The sequence below is a fragment of the Cnephaeus nilssonii genome (assembly GCF_951640355.1).
Source record: "Cnephaeus nilssonii genome assembly, chromosome: 3".
Lineage (NCBI taxonomy): Eukaryota > Metazoa > Chordata > Mammalia > Chiroptera > Vespertilionidae > Cnephaeus > Cnephaeus nilssonii.
The window spans coordinates 104,951,043-104,971,881 of record NC_137074.1 but is presented as its reverse complement, the minus strand read 5'-3'; the positions used below and the strand labels follow the sequence as shown (position 1 = coordinate 104,971,881).

The 20,839-nt window shown below is 43.8% G+C and overlaps 2 protein-coding genes across 13 annotated transcripts in view; one reads left to right on the top strand and one right to left on the bottom strand.

Moving 5' to 3' along the window:
• Positions 1 to 4,645, top strand: part of GYG1 (glycogenin 1) — a 46,804-nt gene extending 42,159 nt beyond the window's left edge. For all 4 annotated transcript variants that reach the window (XM_079764209.1, XM_079764208.1, XM_079764210.1 and 1 more), the window contains 2 exons: positions 545 to 764; positions 4,320 to 4,645. In XM_079764209.1, the coding sequence (XP_079620335.1) occupies positions 545 to 764; positions 4,320 to 4,493 (394 nt within the window). In that variant the 3' untranslated portion in view covers positions 4,494 to 4,645. The remainder of the gene's footprint in view (positions 1 to 544; positions 765 to 4,319) is intronic.
• Positions 4,646 to 15,207: 10,562 nt separating this feature from the next.
• Positions 15,208 to 20,839, bottom strand: part of HLTF (helicase like transcription factor) — a 111,284-nt gene continuing 105,652 nt past the window's right edge. For 5 of the 9 annotated variants that reach the window (XM_079763925.1, XM_079763927.1, XM_079763926.1 and 2 more), the window contains one exon: positions 19,686 to 20,560. In XM_079763925.1, the coding sequence (XP_079620051.1) occupies positions 20,222 to 20,560 (339 nt within the window). In that variant the 3' untranslated portion in view covers positions 19,686 to 20,221. Of the gene's footprint in view, positions 17,430 to 19,685; positions 20,561 to 20,839 lie in introns of those variants that run through there. The other 4 variants (XM_079763930.1, XM_079763932.1, XM_079763931.1 and 1 more) reach the window with 1 other exon arrangement.

Genomic DNA, 20,839 nt, shown 5'->3' with positions numbered 1-20,839 from the left:
CATTCAGTTGCCCAAAGCAAATCATCTGAGCATGCCCAACATCAGTGAGGCAGGGACATGTACTCCTCACAGAGGCTGGGAAACGGAGTGAACACGCTCCACAATCATCTCACCGAACTTATGGTCATCCAATTGTTTCCAGTTCACACCTACCTCCCAGTGCTGCTGCTGTGAACATTTTGATTATGTCTTCTGTCACACATCTGTGAGAGTTTCTTTAGGGTACATGCCCAGAAGCTGAGCATTTTCAACTTGAGTAGCTAATATCACATGGTTTTCTAAGCAGCTGTACCTTTGCTGTGCACAGTGAATTGTGTTTTGGTTGTTGCACTGAACTACTGATACTTTTGTATTTTGTGTATATTTAACATACAGTTGAATAATTTAAAAAGCACGCCTAAGTATTTTCCAGGGAACTCAGTTTCCTTTCCAGCCACACCTGTGGGACGGAAGCTGCACTATTAAGTCTGCAGAACAAAGTGCTGCTTATCTTTTTGTTAGCGCTCAGAATCCACTAACCATTTCATCTGTGTTCACTTGGCAGGTTTGGTGCCAATGCCAAAGTTGTGCATTTCCTGGGACGAATCAAACCGTGGAATTATACTTATGATCCTAAAACAAAAAGTGTCAAAACTGAGTCCCATGATCCCACCATGACTCACCCTGAGTTTCTCAGCTTGTGGTGGGACATCTTCACCACCAGTGTTTCACCTCTGCTGCAGCAGTTTGGCCTCATCTCAGACACCCACCCGCACCTCAATGTGGTAGGTTCTGTTTCTTCTTTCAGGTAATGTAATGCTGTGGTTTTTATTTTACTTTTTTTATTTTTTAAAAAAATATATTTTTATTGATTTCAGAGAGTTAGGGAGAGGGGGAGAGAAATAGAAACATTAGTGATGAGAGGGAATCATCGGCTGCCTCCTGCACACCCCCCACTGGGTATTAAGCCCACAACCTGAGCATGTGCCCTAACTGGGACTCAACCGTGACCTTCTGGTTCATAGGTCAAAGCTCAATTACTGAACCACACTGGCTGGGCAATGCTGTATTTTTTAAAGGTTTGTATACCAGTAGACATGGAGTATTTGGTGGTATGTTAACAAAGAGATAAGATTGTGTGGATAGAAAACAGTGTTCATCTTAGAAGGGAGAAATGTTATCAGCGAAGACTAACGCAGAAGTAGAGTTTCTGGCAAATTTCCTCAAATCAGAGAACATAAGAAAGGGTTTTAGAGGTTTTACTATATTCCCACATATTGTAACCATAAGCCTCTTAGTCCAACTGTCCTATGATTATTCCTAAAACAGTGAATGCCATGTTTCATGTTTTAGAAACTGCATACATTTAAACATAGTGATTTTATTTTTGCCATTTGCTCAGAAGAATGTATTTTCAGTGAAAATTACAGCATGGACATATAAATAAATACTTTTCCAGGATTATTTTGATATATCATGTTTGTACTCCTATATGGTTATATAGGATCTTAAAAAAGAAATCTTGTAAGAGGAAATGACATATTAACATTTACAATAAAAAAGTGCTTAGCATCTTTTCTGACTTTAAAGTTCTTCTAAGGTTTGCTCTTTTGGAGGAATTGGGAAAGGATGAGAAATTAAATATTTGGGAGGTAGATGTGGGTAAAGTGGGGATAAATGGTGATGGATGGAGACTTGAGGTCGTGAACACACAGTACAAATGGTGTATTTTAGAATTGTACATCTGAAACCTATATAATTTCATTAACCAGTGTCACCCCAATAAATTCAATAAATTAAAAAAAATAAAGCCTGTATGTTACAAATTAAGCTATAAAGAATAAAACTGTGGGTGAGTTACAATCAAGTCTAAGTGATCAGTTAATTGCCTTTCTACCCTTCCTATATAATAAAGAGGTAATATGCAAATTGACCATCACTCCAACACACAAGATGGCTGCCCCTATGTGGACAGAAGGTGGCCGCCACAAGATGGCCAGCATTGGGTGATCAGGTCTGCAGGGGAGGACAGTTAGGGGTGACTTGGCCGGCAGGGGAGGGCAGTTAGGGGCAATCGGGCCGGCAGAGGAGCAGTTAGGCGTCGATCAGGCTGGCAGGCAGAAGCGGTTAGGGGCAATCTGGCAGGCAGGCAGGCGAGCAGTTGGGAACCAGCAGTCCTGGATTGTGAGAGGGATGTCTCCCGAGGGGTCCCAGATTGGAGAGGGTGCAGACTGGGCTGAGGGACACACACACACACACACACACACACACACACACACACACACACCATGCATGAATTTCATGCACAGGGCCTCTAGTTAAGGTTATAAGAGACTAGTGGCCTGGTGCACGAAATTCATGCGGTGTGGGGGGGTGTCCCTCAGCCCAGCCTGTACCCTCGCCAATCTGGGACCCCCTCGGGGGATGTTTGCCCCATAGGGATCGGACCTAAACCGGCAGTCGGACATCCCTCTCACAATCTGGGACCGCTGGCTCCTAACCGTTCACCTGCCTGCCTGCCTGATCACCCCTAAACACTCTGCCTGCTGGCCTTCTCGCCCCGAACTGCCCCCCTCGGCCTGATCTCCCCCAACTGCTCGCCTCCCGTTGGCCTGTTTGCCCCCAACTGCCCTCCCCTCCTGGCCTGATCGCCCCTAACTGCCTCTGCCTCAGCCCCGCCACCATGGCTTTGTCCAGAATGTCTCCCGGTCTAATTAGCATATTACCCTTTTATTAGCATAGATACTTCTCTTTGCTCTGGTATAGATTTTAGCCATTTCACTTATTAACACTTGTAACAAAATATGAAAAGGAGAATGGGAAAAATAACTCACCGCTTACATTCTTACTCTAATTGCTTTGTATGGATCATGAAATAACACTTGTACAGTACTTGGAATATTGCCTGGCACATAATAAGTGCTCAAGAAAAGTTAGGTATTTTTATTTAACAGTTAAACTAGTCTATCAAGTAAGTATTTTTGTTAATATCTCCTCTATAGATATTAAAATTAACAGAAGTGTAAAGAAGTTACATAACTGCTCTTAATTATGTAACAGACTAGTGAGTAGGAGAACAGGGACTCAAATCCAGGTCTGAGACTGTGGTTATCCTTAATGAAAAATACAGTGAGCAGAGGACTCTGGAAGAGCCTCCCTAAATCATTCCTGTTGCAAATGGAAGGCAAAGGCAGAACTAACCCAAGGGAAGGACTTACGTTGCCTCAGTTGTAATACAATCCCATGGAATCCACTCAAGTACCTTGGAGTTCCAGTATATTTAAATGCATTCATATGCATTTACACATGCATGTAGATATAGCAACAAGAACAAGTAATCCAGAAGTTTTGTTCTGCCAGTTTCTGATAAAAGCAATACCTACATGTATTCATCCGCCTTGCTTTTTCTCTACCAAGATTTCCAGTACCTTCTCACCTTAGAGTTTTTTGAAGGATAGCTTTGATATGCCTTTATGGTACAATTGAAGTTAATTGTGTCTCTATATGTAATAAGAATCTAATATAGAGTAGGTTTGCTCCATTTCCTGCACATTCATTTTGTTCCTTTCGCAACCCAAGGACTAAGAATTATGAACCAAGAAAAGTGATGCTGGGAATTGAAACAGTAGTTCAAAACTAAGCTAGTTAAATGTACAGAAGCTCCAAGATTAGATGCTACGTGGTAATAAGCTTGAATAAGCACATGAGTTTGGTGCATGGTCTCAAACCATTCAGCTCTCGCTTTTATGATGTGACAACTTGTGTATGTGGTGCAGCTCTCTGGTTAGGTTCTTTCTGAAACTTAGCCTCTAAGGCAGTGGTTCTCAACCTTTCTAATGCCATGACCCTTTAATACAGTTCCTCTAAGATGAGGAACTGTATTAGAAAGGTTGAGAACCACTGCCCTGAGATATCATTTTAAGTTCTCAACCTTTCTGAGCTGACAGATCAAGACTTATGTATCATGAGACTGTGTTCCCTTGTCCATCATCTTACACTTTCTAATGAACTGTTTGCAGCTTTCAGACTTGGTCTATACACTACACTGGCTTTCTCTTGTGGCTTCTCTAGTAAGGTATGCAGAACTTAAACATTGACCTTAATTACTTTGTTCTCTTAAATGTTTTCACTGAGTCAAGAAGTCTTCATTTTGTTAGGGAAAAAATCATATGACCCTTGTATTTTTGTGTCCTTTTTTGTTTGTTTCACGTAATACTTTTCAGTTTTTGCTACTTTGCATGATAATTCATCCTGGCTTTACTCACCTTCTTCAGTTTATTGCATTCTCTAAAACTGATTTTTAGCTCTCACGGAGTCTCTGATTATGCTCTCCTTTCTAGGAAGATGTCTCCGGAGCCATGTCACATTTGTCCGTTGGAGAGACCCCGGCTGCGGCACAGCCTTTTGTATCCTCAGAAGAACGGAAGGAGAGGTGGGAGCAGGGCCAGGCTGATTACATGGGAGCAGATTCCTTCGACAACATCAAGAGGAAACTTGACACTTACCTCCAATAGAAACACTGCCACTTTTCCATGGACACATCCACTCACAGGCACTTTGTTCTCATGCTTATTACCTAGAGCGGGTCTGTTACAGTTGCTAGACAAGGCTTTCACTGAAATTCATCAGATAAGGGGCTTTTGTAGGACAACAACTGATAACAGCAGAAGTTATGAAGTAGCAATTGTTAAATAGACAATGAAGTAGCAATTGTTAAATGGCCTGTTTTTTAAAGCTGGACTTATTCAGCTGATGTTTCAGAAATTCTGTTATGCTTATTGCCAACATATGTGGTAAGGGAAACTCAAATGATTAAGATGGCTATATCAGCTCTTAAAATGGGCTGAGCCAGGGGCCAGATCAGTCTCTCTTCAGAGCGGGACATGGTATCTGTCTCTGGCTTGCTGTTACACCTTCGTAGACATGCATTTCAGAATTGTCCAGGGCTGCCCGAGTGATTACAGTTCTGCTTTCAGGTGAATACAGCCTATAATACTGCTGAGTGATTCATAAACCCATCAACAAATGGCATTAACCCATTTTCTTCCCTAGCTTTAGTGTCTGAAGATGCCCCAGTTTTCCATGTACAGTGAGGCAGCATGCTAAAATGCTTCTATTCAGTTCTGTATATCTGAAAAGAGCAGTGGCACCTTATATGAAAAATAAAGACTTATTGCCATATCTTATTATCTAGTTTAATTAAGGATTCCTACCCCTTGAAAAATAATGTATTGGGGGATTTTTCATAATTTGTAGAATGTCAGTGGTTTTAAAACCAGTGTAAAACTTGGTACTAGAATATATGCTTTAAAATTGGTTTCCAGATAGTGAAATATAATTAAATCTAGAGTTCTGCAGTGGTGGGATGGATCTGATAGATGAAAGTGAGATCAAGCTCATCTAATCTGTGACCCACATTGCATCTCCATAGGAAATGAGTATTCAGATTTAGAATGCTGTGACCCTAAAATCATCATGGGTTCATTGTCAGTCTCGGAACATACCCAATAATCTTCTAGGACTGTTAGAATCAATACTGGACCCCAGTGTCTTCTGGTGTTTTTATCCATGGCTTAAAATGATAGAAATGTGAAGAATATTTATTAAATGTACAAATGATTCTAGGTTGTAAGGATGGCAAGCTAGGGAAGAGTAGGATGCAAAATGAACTTGTAAAACTAAAGTGAGTATTCAGAAATCATTCTATTGAAGAAAACAAGGGAAGACCATTCACAAAAAGAAACGAGGTTTAATTGGGCAGAAACTTTGAGTGGTTTTTATGACCTAAACTTCAAGGTCACCCTTCTTTATTTCCACAGTATCCCACTGGTTACACAGGTTAGCCCTATCAGATATCAGTGTAGATGAATACACACGGGTCTGGAATTCTATAGGCAAGAATGACTGGAGACCACCGTGGAGGCTGTCTACCACAAGAGCTCAAGAAGAACATGTGGATTTACCCAAAATTGTAAAATATTAAATTATTCCTGAAGGAAAAATAAGCAACAATTATTTGGACTGGTGGAGAATTGAGTTGCTAAGTACATAAAGCACTGTCAGGTGCTGTGCTCCGAAGTCTCTCAAGATACTCCAAGTCCATGGATCTCTGCATCAGGGGGTATGAGCTAAACTCTTCCCATGAGAATCCAAAGCACAGAGAAACATGGCTAAACGGAAATTTAATTTCTTTACAGTGTAACTTGCAAGTCATACAAATGAGCCTTTATTTCTGGACAATATGTATAATTTCAAAGCTCTGTGTTGCTTTCACAATCCCAATGATCAAAGGTAATTGTCTGGTTTCAAGAAAACACTTGAGTGTATTCCAGAAATAACATCTACCAAGTATTTATCTAGTACCTACAATATCACACATGTAACAGGCATTATAAATATAGGACAAGATATAGTTCCTTATAGTCTAGTAGGGAACAGACCAAAACAGAAACTAACAAATATAATTACAAATATGCTAAAGTACACTGACAACATTGACAGGCAAGATCCAACCTTAGGGTGGTCAAGAAAGATTCTGTAAGATCCTGATTAAGCCAGAAAGAGAGGTACTGAGGTAACTAGAGAGAAGGGAAGACTATCCCCTTAAAAGGGAAACGTGAGGAAAGGCCTGGAGCAGACAAGAACTGGATGGAAGGAAGGGATACCAAGACAGGATGGAGAGGTAGGAAGTGGCTTCATAGGACAAGGTGTGGGCTTTGGATTTTATTCTAATTCAATAGCAGTTGATTGAAGTTTCATTCATGTAATTTAGATCTAATTTTTTGTATTAAAGAGAAATTAGAGATGCACACAAAAGTAAGCGGAAGAGTTTAAAGAACCCCTATAACCCAGCTTCAACCATTGTTTACTCTGTATCCCCACCAACTCTTTCACCCGCTCACACACACCAGCCTATTTGGAGGCAAATCCCATATAAGAAATTTCATATGAAATATTTCCATATATATCTTTAAGATGTAAGAACTTTTGAAGATCACACCAAAAAAACGATTATTTCCAAATGTCTCCATTGTTTTATTTCCACTTTGTTCTTATCAGGATCCAACTAAGGTCCATACAGTATAATTGGTTGATACCTCTCTGGTAGAATCTTCTATTTCTATACCCTCCCTTTTTGTTCATTTTTGTCTCCTTGCAATTTATTTATGGAAACCAGATTATTTGTCCTGTAGTCCCCCACATACTGCATTTTGCTGATTGCAGTTTGACATGTTCCCCTGTATTCTATTGATAGTACTTTAGAGTGGTGTTAGCAGCTTCCAAATCACTGGTTACCTTCATATATTAACTGCTATTGGTGATCATTACCTAGAAACATTATTTCATTAGGGATTTCAAAATGGTGATACTCTTATTAGCTGAAGTATTTCCGTATACTTCCATTCATCGATAATATGGTTATCCTGAGTTTATATTTATATATATATATATATATATATATATATATATATATATATATATACACACATACTAGTGGACTGGTGCACAAAATTCGTGCACATTAAAAGGGAATTAATTAGAAGAAATATTTTAATACTGCTCTTTGCCCTTTCTCTATAATAGAAGTGTCAGAGATGAAAGAAAATTAGTAAATTATAAATGAAAATCTTCTTGTCAGAGTCTGGGGTGCACTACAGGACCCAGAGTCAAGTCCCCACCCACCCGCGCCTCGAAATTGTGTGAGACCTAGACCCGGCCAGCCCCACCCCCGTCAAGCCCCGCTGGGTGGGGTGCACCCTCAGGTCCCCTGGCGCTGGGGCAGGGGGTGTGGCCTGAGGTCCCCCAGGGCAGGAGGCACAGCCTCAGGTCCCCCGGCCTGTGGCAGGGGGCGCGGCCTGAGATCCCCGGTCAAGCCCCGCCGGGTGGGAGGCATGGCCTGTCTCCCGTCAAGCCCTGCCAGGTTGTGGGGGCGCAGCCTCAGGTCCCCCAGCTCAGCACCAGGAGGGGGGTGCAGCCTCAGGTCCCCCATCAAGCCCCACTGGGTGGGAGGCACAGCCTCAGGGACCCCATCAAGCCCCGCCTGGTGGGGGGCATAGCCTCAGGTCCCCCAGCCCAGCACCAGGGCGGGGGGTGCACCTTGAGGTACCCCATCAAGCCCTGCTGGGTGTGGGGGTTGCAGCCTGAGGTCCCCTGTAAAGCCCTGCTGGGTGGGGGTTGCAGCCTGAGGTCCCCTGCCCCGGCCCAGCGCCAGGCAGCCTCAGGTCCCTACTGATTGCTCATTAAGGCTCATTATGGGAACTCGACCTCTGCTGTGAGTCTAGCCATCTTGTGTTATGGAAACCCCACCTCCTCTGTGGGTGCAGCCATCTTGTGTTATGGAAATCCCACCTCCGCTGTGGGTGCCACCATCTTTGTGATGGCATAACGGTCAATTTGCATATTCCCTCTTTATTAGATAGGCTGTGTATGTATACATATGGCAGGATGAATGCTTGATTCTTTCCCTTCATTCCCAAGTATGCAATATAAGGACTTAGTTTCCTAGCATACTCCAAAGTTGACCATGGGGGTTTTATTATAGTACCAGTATGGATTAATAAATTTTAATAATAGTTTTTGTTTCATTCCATTGCAGTTATTCTTAAAGATGGTCTTACTGCCTTACTTATGAAACTTACATTTTAAAAACACTCTATTTGCAGCTGGTGGGAACTAGTTTGAATGAAGCTATAGAGTTGATGGGAAGGCCAGTTTATTGTATTGGTTCTGGTAAGAGACAATGGTAATCCACCACAGATTTCATCAGAGTGAAAGCAGCGATGTTGCTGATGGACTGGATGTGAAGAGTCATGAAAAAGGAGTAACTTTTCCTGAGCAACTGAGTCTCTACCTGGATGCTCCTGAGAACACCAGGTTTAATTATAAGTACAGTTTCTTGGGCCTCATCACTACAGATTCTCATTCAATAGGTCTTGGGATAGAGCTGCAGTATCCCCACTCTAAGTAACAAGCACTGCAAAGGACTCTGACCTAAATGACATTTGCGAGAACCACTTGATATGTTAAGGAAACATTTACACTAAATACACTGGGGAGTCAGGTTTATAGCCGAAGTATGAAAAGGTGAGGTGGTTGGTTGTTGCATAGCAGAGACTACTTCCAACTAGTGAAGGCTTTACAAAAGACAATCTCAACTCCTTGAGTGATATAGGAAACATCATAAAAAACATCTATAAATATAATTGTGTCCTGTTTACCTTTTTAGTGTCCCTAAGACTTGGGGCATTAAGCTAAATAAGACTTGCCTTAAATAGAATAGTCTGGTTTGTTTTTTTCTCTACTGCTTATTATAAATACCAAAATGGATCACAATCTACGTTTGTATTTGGGTACATTATTTGATAAATGATTTCTCTGAATTTCAGATAGGGAAATTCAATCTCCTTTAAGTAAAAACAACCAGTAAGAAAGAAAAAAAGACAGTATTATTTATTTACACCTCAATTCTATCAATCCTATCAACACTGTTCTCATTTTGCAGATGATCAGAGACTAAGAAAGATCTGCAAGACTTTCCAAATTCCAAAGCTGGTAAAGCTCTGCATTAAACAAATGTGTGGTCAAAACAGACAGTGAGATCAAAGATCTCTGTATATAACCAGAAATGCAAATGCCAGAAATCTGGGGAGTAATACAATGTAATAATGGAAAAACTTTCATTTTACTAGCTATTTAGGCAAGGGCAGTAGCCTTGAAATAGAACTTGGGAAATACCTTTTACTCGTCTTTCTTAAATAGGCTGCCTGAAATCTATCCTATATAATAAAAGGGTAATATGCAAATTGACCCCAACAGCAGAACAACTGGTTGCTGTGATGTGTACTGACCAGCAGGGGACAGACGCTCAACGCAGGTCAGTGTGCTCCCACAGGGGGAGCTCCGCTAGGCCATAAGCCGAGCTGATGACTGGGCAGTGGTGGCTCTAAGGATGTTCGACTACTGTTTAGGCGGACATCCCCTGAGGACTCCTGGGCTGCCAGAGGGATGTCTGACTGTCAGCTTAGGCCTGATCCCCCAGGGAGCAGGCCTAAGCTGGCAGGTGGACATCCCCCGAGGGGTCCCGGACTGAGAGAGGGTGCAGGCCGGGCTGAGGGACCTCCCCTCAGTACATGAATTTCCATGCACTGGGCCTCTAGTCCACACTAATAAAAGAGAAATATGTAAATTGACCATCACTTCACAACACCCACCAGCCAATCAGGAGTGAGTATGCAAATTAGTGGGACAAAGATGGTGGTGGGCACGGAGCCAGCCATAGTGGGTGGGAGGCTTGGGTCGCCCCTGGCAATGGAGGAAGCCAAGCTCTGGCCCGCCTGGGCTGGCCGCCGAAGGAGAAGCCTGTGGGCAGTAGCCAGAGCCAGCCTGAGCACGCAGGAGGCTTGGGTTGCCGGGGGCAACCCAAGCTTCCCGCCTGCCCTGGCCAGCCGCTGAAGGAGGGGCCTGTGGGTGGTGGCCATGGAGCTGGCCTGAGCGTGGGAGGCTTGGGTCGTTCGGGCCAGCCGCCGAGGGAGGGGCCTGCAAACGGCCTTCAGCCCCTCGCCCAGGCTGGCCACACCCCCATGGGGTGAGGGTCCCTGTTGGGGGGCATAGCCAGCCTGCAAACAGCCATCAGCCCCTCACCCAGGCTGGCCACACACCCCCAGTGGGGACCCTCACCCTGTGGGAGCATGGCTGGCCTGCAAACTGCCCCAGCCCCTCACCCAGGCCAGCACCATCCACAGTGAGGACTCCCACCCCAATGGGGGTGTGGCCGGCCTGCAAACCACCACAGGCCCCTTGCCCAGACCCCTCCGCCCCCAAAGGGAACCCCCACCCTGATCCGGGACATTCTTCAGGGCAAACCAGCCGGCCCCCACCCATGCACCAGGCCTCTATCTATACTAATAAAAGGGTAATATGCTAATTAGACTGGGAGACCTTCCAGGAGAACTTCTGGACATTCTTCTGGACAAAGCCATGGTGGCGGGGCCGAGGTAGAGGCAGTTAGGGGCCAAGAGGGGTGGGCAGTTGTGGGTGATCAGGCCAGGATGGGACGGCAGTTGGGGGCGAGCAGGCCATCAGTGGGGGTCAGTTGGGGGCAATCATGCCAGAAGGCAGAGTGGTTAGGGGCAATCAAGCAGGCAGGAAGGTGAGCGGTTAGGAGCCAGCAGTCCCGGATTGCAAGAGGGATGTCTGACTGCCGGTTTAAGGGATCGGGCCTAAACCAGCAGTCGGACATCCCCAGAGGGGTCCCAGATTGGAGAGGGTGCAGGCCAGGCGGAGGGACACCCCCCCTATGCACAATTTCATGCACCAGGCCACTAGTCTATATATATAAAAGCCTGAGTGACCATCGCAACCGAATGGACGACCGAACAGGCTACATGGGGCAACTAGGCCGGCAGGGGGATTAGTGAGGGGCAACCAAATGACTGAATATCAGGCTGTGTGGGGCAACCAGGCCTGCAGGTGTGGCAGTTGGGGGTGACCATGCCAGCATGGGGGGCAGTAAGGGGCGGCCAGGCCAGCGGGGGCAGTTAGGGGCAACCAGGCTGGCAGGAGGGCAGTTGGGTGACCAGACTGGCAGGGGGAGTAATTGGGGGTGACGAGGCTGGCAGGGGGGGCAGTAAGGGGTGACCAGGCTGGCGGGGTGGGGGCAGTTAGGGGTGACAAGGCTGGCACGGGAGGCAGTTAAGGGCGACCAGGCAGTCAGGCAGGTGAGCAGTTAGGAGCCAGCTTTGTGAGAGGGATGTCCGACTGTCAGCTGAGGCCTGATCCCAGATTGGAGAGGGTCCAGGCTGGGCTGAGGGGACCCTCCCCGCACGAATTTCATGCACCAGGCCTCTAGTATATATAGAAAAGGCTAATATGCTAAGTGTTCAACCGTCCAACCGGTCACTATGACACACACTGACCACCAGGGGACAGATACTCAATGCAGCAGCTGCCGTGACGCACATTGGCACCGTGGACCTGGTGCCCACAAAGCAACACTCAGCTTCCCCCAAGTGGGACATAGGCCCTGCCACCACCCCAGAGCGACAGCCCACCAAATTGCAGCTGACGCTGCAAAGACCCCATGGTGCATAATGAAGCCCACAGCCCAGCCCAGCCTGGAACTGGTTGCTGTGGGTACCGGGTAATAACATCACGTAGCAACACCCGGCTTCCTCTTCCTAGCGACAACTAGCCTCTTTGCAGTTTCTTCAGCCCAGGCTCGCGACTTGCTTTATAGCCAGGTGCAAACATTTCACACTTTAACCAAATGTCTGTGAAGCGTTTTCCCATGCCTCATCTCATTTGATCGTCACAGAAGTCCTGGAGTAGGAAGATAGGAGACACAGTGGAATCCTATTTTCATTAGCCAGAAAATGGAGATTTAGAAGGCTTAGAAACTTGACGCGACTTAAAAGAGGTAAGAAATGATGGACCTTGAAAATGACTTTAGGTTTTCTCTCTGCTCTAGGAAATAGAATACATATTTAACAACTAGAGGCCCAGTGCATGAAATTCATGCACGGGGAGGTGTATGTGTCCCTCAGCCCAGCCTGCACCTTCTGCAATCTGGGACATCCCTCTAACAATCTAGGACTGCTGGATCCCAACTGCTCGCCTGCCTGATTGCCCCTAACCGCTTCTGCCTGCCAGCCTGATCACCTCCTAACCACTCCCCTGCCAGCCTAATCGATGCCTAACTGCTCCTCTGCTGGTCCAATTGCCCCCAACTGCCCTCCTTTGCAGGCCTGGTTGCCCCCAACTGCCCTCCCTTGCAGGCCTGATCGCCCACAACTGCCCTCCCCTGCTGGCCATCTTGTGTCCACATGGGGGTGGCCATCTTGTGTGTTGGAGTGATGGTCAATTTGCATATTACCTCTTTATTATATAGGATATACCTCTTTGATGACTCTTAATATCACTTCTGATCACATTGAATACTGTCTTGAAATAGTGCCAAGACATGCCCTAGAATCTGTTTTATCCACCAGCTTAATAAGTCATTTTGACATCTGCTCAAAATGTGGAGGTCTCAGTGCAGCCTAGTTAGTATAAAGTTTTGGATACCTGGTTCAGGTTAATGGAGATGGCCTGTGCCATAGACATTAAATTATATATGTTATTAAAGATACTAGAGTCCCAGTGCACGAAATTCATGCACGGGGGTGGAGGGTGTCCCTCAGCCCAGCCTGCACCCTCTCCAATCTGGGATCCCTCGAGGGATGCTCGACTGCCCGTTTAGGCCCAATCCTGGTGGGATCAGGGCTAAAACGGGCAGTCGGACATCTCTCTCACAATCCAGGACTACTGGCTCCCAACCACTCTCCTGCCTGCCTTCTTGATTGCCCCTAACCACTTCTGCCTGCCAGTCTGATCACACCCTAACCACTCCCCTACCAGCCTGATCGACGCCAAACTGCTCCCCTGCTGGCCCGATTGCCCCTAACTGCCTTCGCCTGCTGGCCTGGTCACCCCTAACTGACCTCTCCTGCCAACCTGGTTGCCCCCAACTGCCCTCCCCTGAGGCCTGGTCCCCCCAACTGCCCTCCTCTGCAGGCCTGGTCTCTCCCAACGGCCCTCCCCTGCCAGCCATCTTGTGGTGGCCATCTTGTGTCCACATGGGGGCAGCCATCTTGGACCACATGGGGGTGGCCATCTTGTGTGTTGAAGTGATGGTCAATTTGCATATTACTCTCTTATTAGCTAGGATATTTTCATATGGAAATTTACAAGTTTAAAAGTAGAAATGGGTTTAAATTTGTCAGACCATTCTTGATCAGGAAGGTTGAGTAAGGAGAACAGAGAGAAAAAATATCCCATTTTTACCATTAAAAGATCTGATTGGGAATAAGAAATTACACAAAAGGAGTAAATCTATATAAAAGGAGTAAATATCATGGCTTTATATAGAAGACTGCTCCCCCTTATTACCACACAATGAGTACAAATACATCAACGTGAAAGAAAACATTATGCCTGCTTAAAGGTTTCCAGGCCGCTGGAAGGACTGCAGGGAAGCAGCCCTTCACAGCTACCAGTATTTTCGGCTTTTTTGTTCAGAAGTACCACACAAACTAGGTACCAAATCCACAATATAGAATAATGCCGGGGTGATATCCAGCATCTAGAAGGGTTCAGAAATCTGGAGAAAGTCTGCGAGAGTAAGTTAATAAAGAGACTAGACATGAAATATAAATTTGGAAGGCATTTTGGGGAGCCAGAGGAAGCTTAGCTGTAGTAGCTAACTTCTATCTCTGGACCCAGGGCTCTTTTTATTCCCACATTTTGCCCTATAGCAAAGCAGGTATACATATCAAAGGTAAGGTTTAGTATATAGTAGGCATTGTCAGGTTGGGGGAAATGCCCTCGGCTGTTCAGCTATTTGGCCAGCAGGAGGCAATAACATGTAAATTGAAATGCCCTCAGCTGTCCGGTAACAGGCAATAAAATATGCAGATCTTCAGGTTTGGGGAAATGCTTTCGGCCATTCCAGTAGGCAATAACATGTATTCAGCCCTGCTGAAGCCTCAAGATTCCATCAACCTTTTGATGAAACTTCTTGCATTTATGACATGTTGGAATTAGCCTCCAGCAGTAGAACATGTTAGAAAGGTTACTATATATTCAATAATGAATTAAATGAGGATAAGCTGTTATATTACATATTTTGCAAATATTTTAAAGTTAATATACTTAAGAACTTACGGTCAAACATCTCAGTTCTTTTTAAGGAGCCAAACATAAAATTGTCTTTGTAATTTTGGTGAATCTTCCAAATCCCAATGAATAGAACTGTGGCAAGTATGATAAATAAAGAAAAAATATACCAATGTCTTTGGTGTCCCCTAACAGAAAACAGATACTGTAAGAGGATAATTTCATTAGTACTCACTGATAATAAACAGAAGATTATTTTCTTGATTAACTATTTCCAATCCTAGAGCTGTAATAGAGCAAAATCTATAATGCAGTGTGCATTATTTAGTAATACCACTATACATAGGTATTATCATAGGTAAAAAAATAATTAGAACCAGTATTTTAGAAGATCAAGACATTTAACATAGTTAAAAATTATATACACTGATTTCTAAGCAAGAAACTCAATTTAGTAATATAGCCATCTTCATAGAATTGTGATATTTATGAAAGATTAAATTTTCTTTAAAGAAAAAGTCATTAAAATTATGGCACTGAGGAAGCGAATAAATTTTTGAAACTTTTATTGATTTTAAATTTAAACAAAATTCAGTTTGAACCACAAGTGGGAATACAATGTCTTCAAGATACTTCTAAAGCTATTATTCTACATAATAATGAAACAATTAACAACATAGCATAATGTGAACTTTTCATTCCAGTGGTTTATATATTTTCTTAGGATGGATTAAACTTGTTTTTACTTAACACCATTTAATAGAACTATACAAAAACAGAAAGGTATTTTTAAATGACTCACCAAATTTATTATGAGTGTTTAAAAACACAAGTATGTAAATGTCTGGGTAAAGAAGCAAGCAAAGTCTTCACCACTATAGTGAGCTTGCAAGACTTTACCTTTGTAAGGCATAAGAGTTAGGCTGTGATGTTTTTTTGTTGGCTCCTTTTGTATTAACTCTCTCTGAAGTACTGGTATATAGAGAATCCACTTAATGTATTTGATGAGATTCTGATCCACCTGATTTTTTGTGTAATGCTAGTCCTCTAAGGTAAAGAACTTCCCTATTGTTCCTTAATGCTAGTGGACCAACCCCAAGTTACTATTCCACTCTTGTCCCTGTAGAAAGGTCTGCTGATCCTTTACCTCACCTACTGCCAAAGAGACAAGAAATTGGAAAAATTCTTGCAATCTAACCTACTGTTTCCTTGAAGCAAGAGACAGGACACAGGAAGGAGAGGACTTAGCTGTTAATATATTTAGCACAAACCTTAGATGTGTGCCCCAGAACACAACGTTGCCTCAATCTCCTATCTTTCAGTCAAGTCATTTGTAACACTACAAGTAAAATATAAGGTGTTCTCTAGTCTGGATCATCAAACATAAAGCTTCTCCTATTACAATAATTAATCTCTTCTTTCTTTGGATAAAAAAAAAAAAGTTTCCCTTAAGGAAAAAACAACACTGATTGCCTAACCTGATTGCTGAATTATAGCTTATGTATTTTAAATGTGATTCAAAGAATCATCTAGAATTCTATGGCAACTACTGTGAGTTTGATTAACAAAAAAGTAACAGAAAGATGATAAATTCTGTAGATAGATGGAAGAATGAATTACTGAAGGTTCAAACACAAATTCTGATTCTAAATACAATAACAAAGACTTTTTCCCATTCATCTTAAAGATGTCTTTAAGAGTCAGAATTATTTTGGAGGTCATCCAATCCAACTTCCATCCAGGTATTATACCTCTCACATATAGTAGTCTTCTGAATTATAAAAATGTATAAAGTCATTTAAAAAACCTACATAAATAAAAGTTATCTATATATAGAAATATCTATTCAGCAATTCCATAATTTAAATCAAATTGGGTAGAATTTGCTCCCTTTCACCCCCACAAACCATATTTACACACTAACACATCAAATTACATTTAAGCAATGAATAGTACCTGACTAAAATGGAGAACACAGTACTCTAACACAGTCCCTAATCTTTTTCATGAACATAAGATTGCAAGTCAGTTATATGAATTATATCTCAATGAAACTGTAAAAAAAAAAAATTACAAGTAACTTACTAACCTGGACTTTGGTCTCTCATGTTAAGGTTTGGTTCTGGAATGCAATTATCATCTTTGAAAGTCCAATAAAACCAATCTTTTCTATAGTCTGTGTATATATGAATAGTTTACAAGGACTATTGAATCCATTGCATCACAAACAGGAGGACTGATGGAAAACCAAATGTGTCCAACATAGAAAATAACTCTTTATTTGGTCAAAAGTATAAAAGGTTTTACCTTATTTGAAATATGAAAAAGCTGAGTACTTGCAAGATATATGAAAATACTCAGCAGAGATACTATGAAAACTTGAATAACAAAGTAACTTTTTTTCTCAAAAAAAATTCTTTTAGGCCACAGTATATAATGGAACTTATTGCTATTTTAAATATCATTAAAAATAGGTTCATATAGAGGAGAGATTATGTATCAGTAATACTACTTCACTGATAAAAAAAAACAATATGCTCCTTTGAGAAGATATATTCACAAGATCTCATTTCTAAAACTGTACTTTTCTCATTTCTAAAACAGCTATATATCTGATCAAACCAATCTTACCAAAATCCCACAAATTATAAATCAATTAAAGTTTTGATTTCATTAATTTTAGCTTGTTTCACTTCACTGGCATTTGTTTTTTTTGTTCCAAAGGCTCCTGCTGCCAGTTCTCTCTTTGTGTTTTGTATTTTTAGCATATTTTCTTCAACAGAGTCCTTCACAATAAACTTTAAAGGGGGGAGAGAAGGAAGGTAAATTGGTTAAGCATTTGTTACGTCACAATATTTAAAATCTTTAACATACAGATCTTAAAACATAGAAACCCACACCTGAAACCTATATGTTCATGTTGACCAATGTCACCCCAATAAATTTAATTTAAAAAAAAAAGAAAACTTGAGAATATGAAAATGATTATCTACGTTCTTATAGTATTTTATAGCTTTCAAAAATGGTCAATAAGCCCTAGACAATTTGGCTCAATGGATAGAGCGTCAGCCTGCGGATGGAAGGGACCCGGGTTCAATTCAGTCAAAGGCACATACCCTGGTTGCAGGCTCCTCCCTTCCCAGCCCAGGCCCTGGTCGGGGTGTGTGGGAGGCAACCAATCAATGTGTTTCTCACATCAATATTTCTCTCTGTCTTTCCCTCTCTCTCTTCCACTCTCTCTAAAAATCAATGGAAAAATATCCTCAGGTGAGGATTTAAAACAACAACAGGTCAATAATAACCTATTAGAAACTATTTAGTTCCACCTTTTTCCTGAATATACAGTGAGAATATTTAGAACATAATATAATAACTTGTGATGAGATTGCATTCCCTTATCACTCAATATATTTTCCTGATACAAAAAATAAGGCCATAAAGACATGTTACATCTTAAAACCCCATCATCAAGTAAGACAGCACACACACAAAAACTAACTGTAAATGCAGCTCTGTAAGTGGAATATTAGCAAAAATAAATTTATCATTATATCATTATATTTTAAAAGCTAAATGAGATTTTCTCAGAAATGCAAAAATGAGCCTTTATCTGGTATAATTCATAACATGAAAAAACAACAACAAAGAAAAGTGATTATCTCAACAGATGCGTAAGAAACACTTGATAAAATTCAACATTTATTCCTGATAAAAGAAAATCCACATTTACTTAGAAATAAATGTCCTCAACTGCATTAAGGACATCTACTAGAAACTTCCCCAAAACAACATATTTCATATAAAACAATAAAAGCATTTCCAACAGAGACAGAAACAAGTCAAAAATTGTTACTATCACTACTGCTGTCCAACACTATTAGAGGTTCTGGTTACTGTAATAACTAAAGTGATATGTATTGAGATACATTAAAAAAATAATGATGTGAATGTACTTAGGAGATACTAGCTAAGTTCCTGTATAGAAACACTCTTTATTAAAAGGACTAGAGGCCCAGTGCACGAAATTCATACACAGGTGAGGCCCCTCGGCCTGGCCTGCAGGATTGGGCCAAAACTGCTCTCTGACATCCCTGAGAGGTCCCGGATTGTGAGAGGGTGCAGGCCAGGCCGAGGGACCCCACCTGTGCACCATCGGGGCTGAGGAGAGACTGTGGGAGGGCTCCAGGGCATGTCTGGCCCATCTCGCCCAGTCCTGATCAGCCGGATCCCAGCAGTAAGCTAACCTACCAGTCAGAGCGTCTGCCCCCTGGTGGTCAGTGTGTGTCATAGGCTTTTATTATATAAGACTAGAGGCCCAGTGCATGATTGAATCATGCACGTGTAGGGTCCCCTACACGCTTTCGCTTTCGATCACGGGGAGCTGGGTGCCTGTCCGCTGGTGCATCAGGCGCCGGAGGCTTCTGAAAGGCCTGGTGCCTAAGCGGACAGGCACCCAGCTTCCATGCTTTCGCTTTCGATCGCGTGCTTGAGTGGACAGGCACCCAGCTCCCACGCTTTCCTTTCGATCGCTGGTGCACCAGGCCTTTCAGAAGCCTCCAGCGTGGTGGAGGCTTCTGAAAGGCCTGCTGCCTGAGTGGACAGGCACCCAGCTCCCACGCTTTCGCTTTCGATCACTGGTGCACCAGGCCTTTCAGAAGCCTCTGGCGTGGTGGAGGCTTCTGAAAGGCCTGCTGCCTGAGCGGACAGGCACTCAGCTTCCCCGCTTTTGATGGTCCGCGCGGCGGGACGTCAGCTCGCTGCCCCAGAGGCCCCTTCTGTGCCGCAGCACAGCCATGGCGCAGACGCTGAGCTCGTGCCACTGCTGGCGACGCAGCTCAGAGTCCCGCCGGCCCAATCAGCTACCCCGGCCACCCCGAGTCCCGCCCCCCCGCGCCTCCTGGCCAATCATGGGCATAGCGAAGGTACGGTCAATTTGCATATTTGTCTATTATTAGGTAGGATAGTTACCAAGTTACCCTACCTAATAAAATAGTGATATGCAAATTGACCGCACCTTCGCTATGCCCAAGCCACGCCCACCAGCCAATCAGGGCGAGCATGCAAATTACTCAATAAAGATGGCAGTTAATTTGCATACGCTGAGGGAGGGAGGAGTGAAGACTGAAGACAACTTAGTAAGGAAGAGGGAGGAAATGCGGAAAGCAAGGTGGCTGCCAGAGGGAAAGCACGGGCAGGGCGGAGCGAGGCAGAGCTGGGCGGAGCGGGGCGGGCAGCAGCGGTGCACGGGTGCAGGCGCGGCGGCGGCAGCAGCAGCGCATGCGGCCGCAGCGGCCGCTTGAAGGATTCTTCCTGCAAATGGGCTACTAGTCAAATTATAATTGTAAATTCAATAAATACCAAACAAGATTTCTTAAATGAGATTTGGTAACCTAAACCCAAAGGATAATGTGAGCACTTTGCCCCACTATCTGTCAAAACATCTTACCTAATAATAGACAAACATGTAAATTGACCACACCTCCGCTACACCCACCAGCCAATCAGGATGGAATATGCAAATTAGAAGGCAAAAGATGGCGACCGCCCAGCTGCTCCAGGCGTGGAGTGGCTGGGCGGGGCAGGACGCCTGCTATGGGAGGGAGGGTGGAGGGCGAAGGGATCTACAGGAGCGGCACTCTGGCCACAGCGAAGACAAAGACTGCAGACTCTGAGTCTGCATCAAAGACGAAGATGGCAGACTCTGGCTGGAGTCCGCAGTGAAGACGGCAGACTTTGGCTGGAGTCTGCAGTGAAGACAGCAGACTCTGGCTGGAGTCTGCAGTGAAGCAGCGAAGACGAAGATGGCAGACTCCGGCTGGAGTCCGCAGCAAAGACAGGAGACTCTGGCCGGAGTCTGTAGCAAAGACGAAGAAGGCAGACTCTGGCCGGAGTGAAGGCCTGGGTCCTGGGTGCCAGAGGAAAACTGGTGCTGGAAGCCAAGGGAAGAAAGGCCTATTTCATGAATCTTTTCATGCAACGGGCCTCTAGTACTATATAAAACCATAGTAAATGATACTAGTAATATTGTCCCGAGAATAGGATAAAAAGAAATCAATGGCCCTAGATGGTTTGGCTCAGTGGACAGAGCATCAGCCTGCAGACTGAAGGGTCTCGGATTCGATTCTGGTAAAGGGCACATGCCTGGGTTGCGGGCTCGATCCCCAATAGGGGGCGTGCAGGAGGCAGGCGATCAATGATTCTCTCTCAT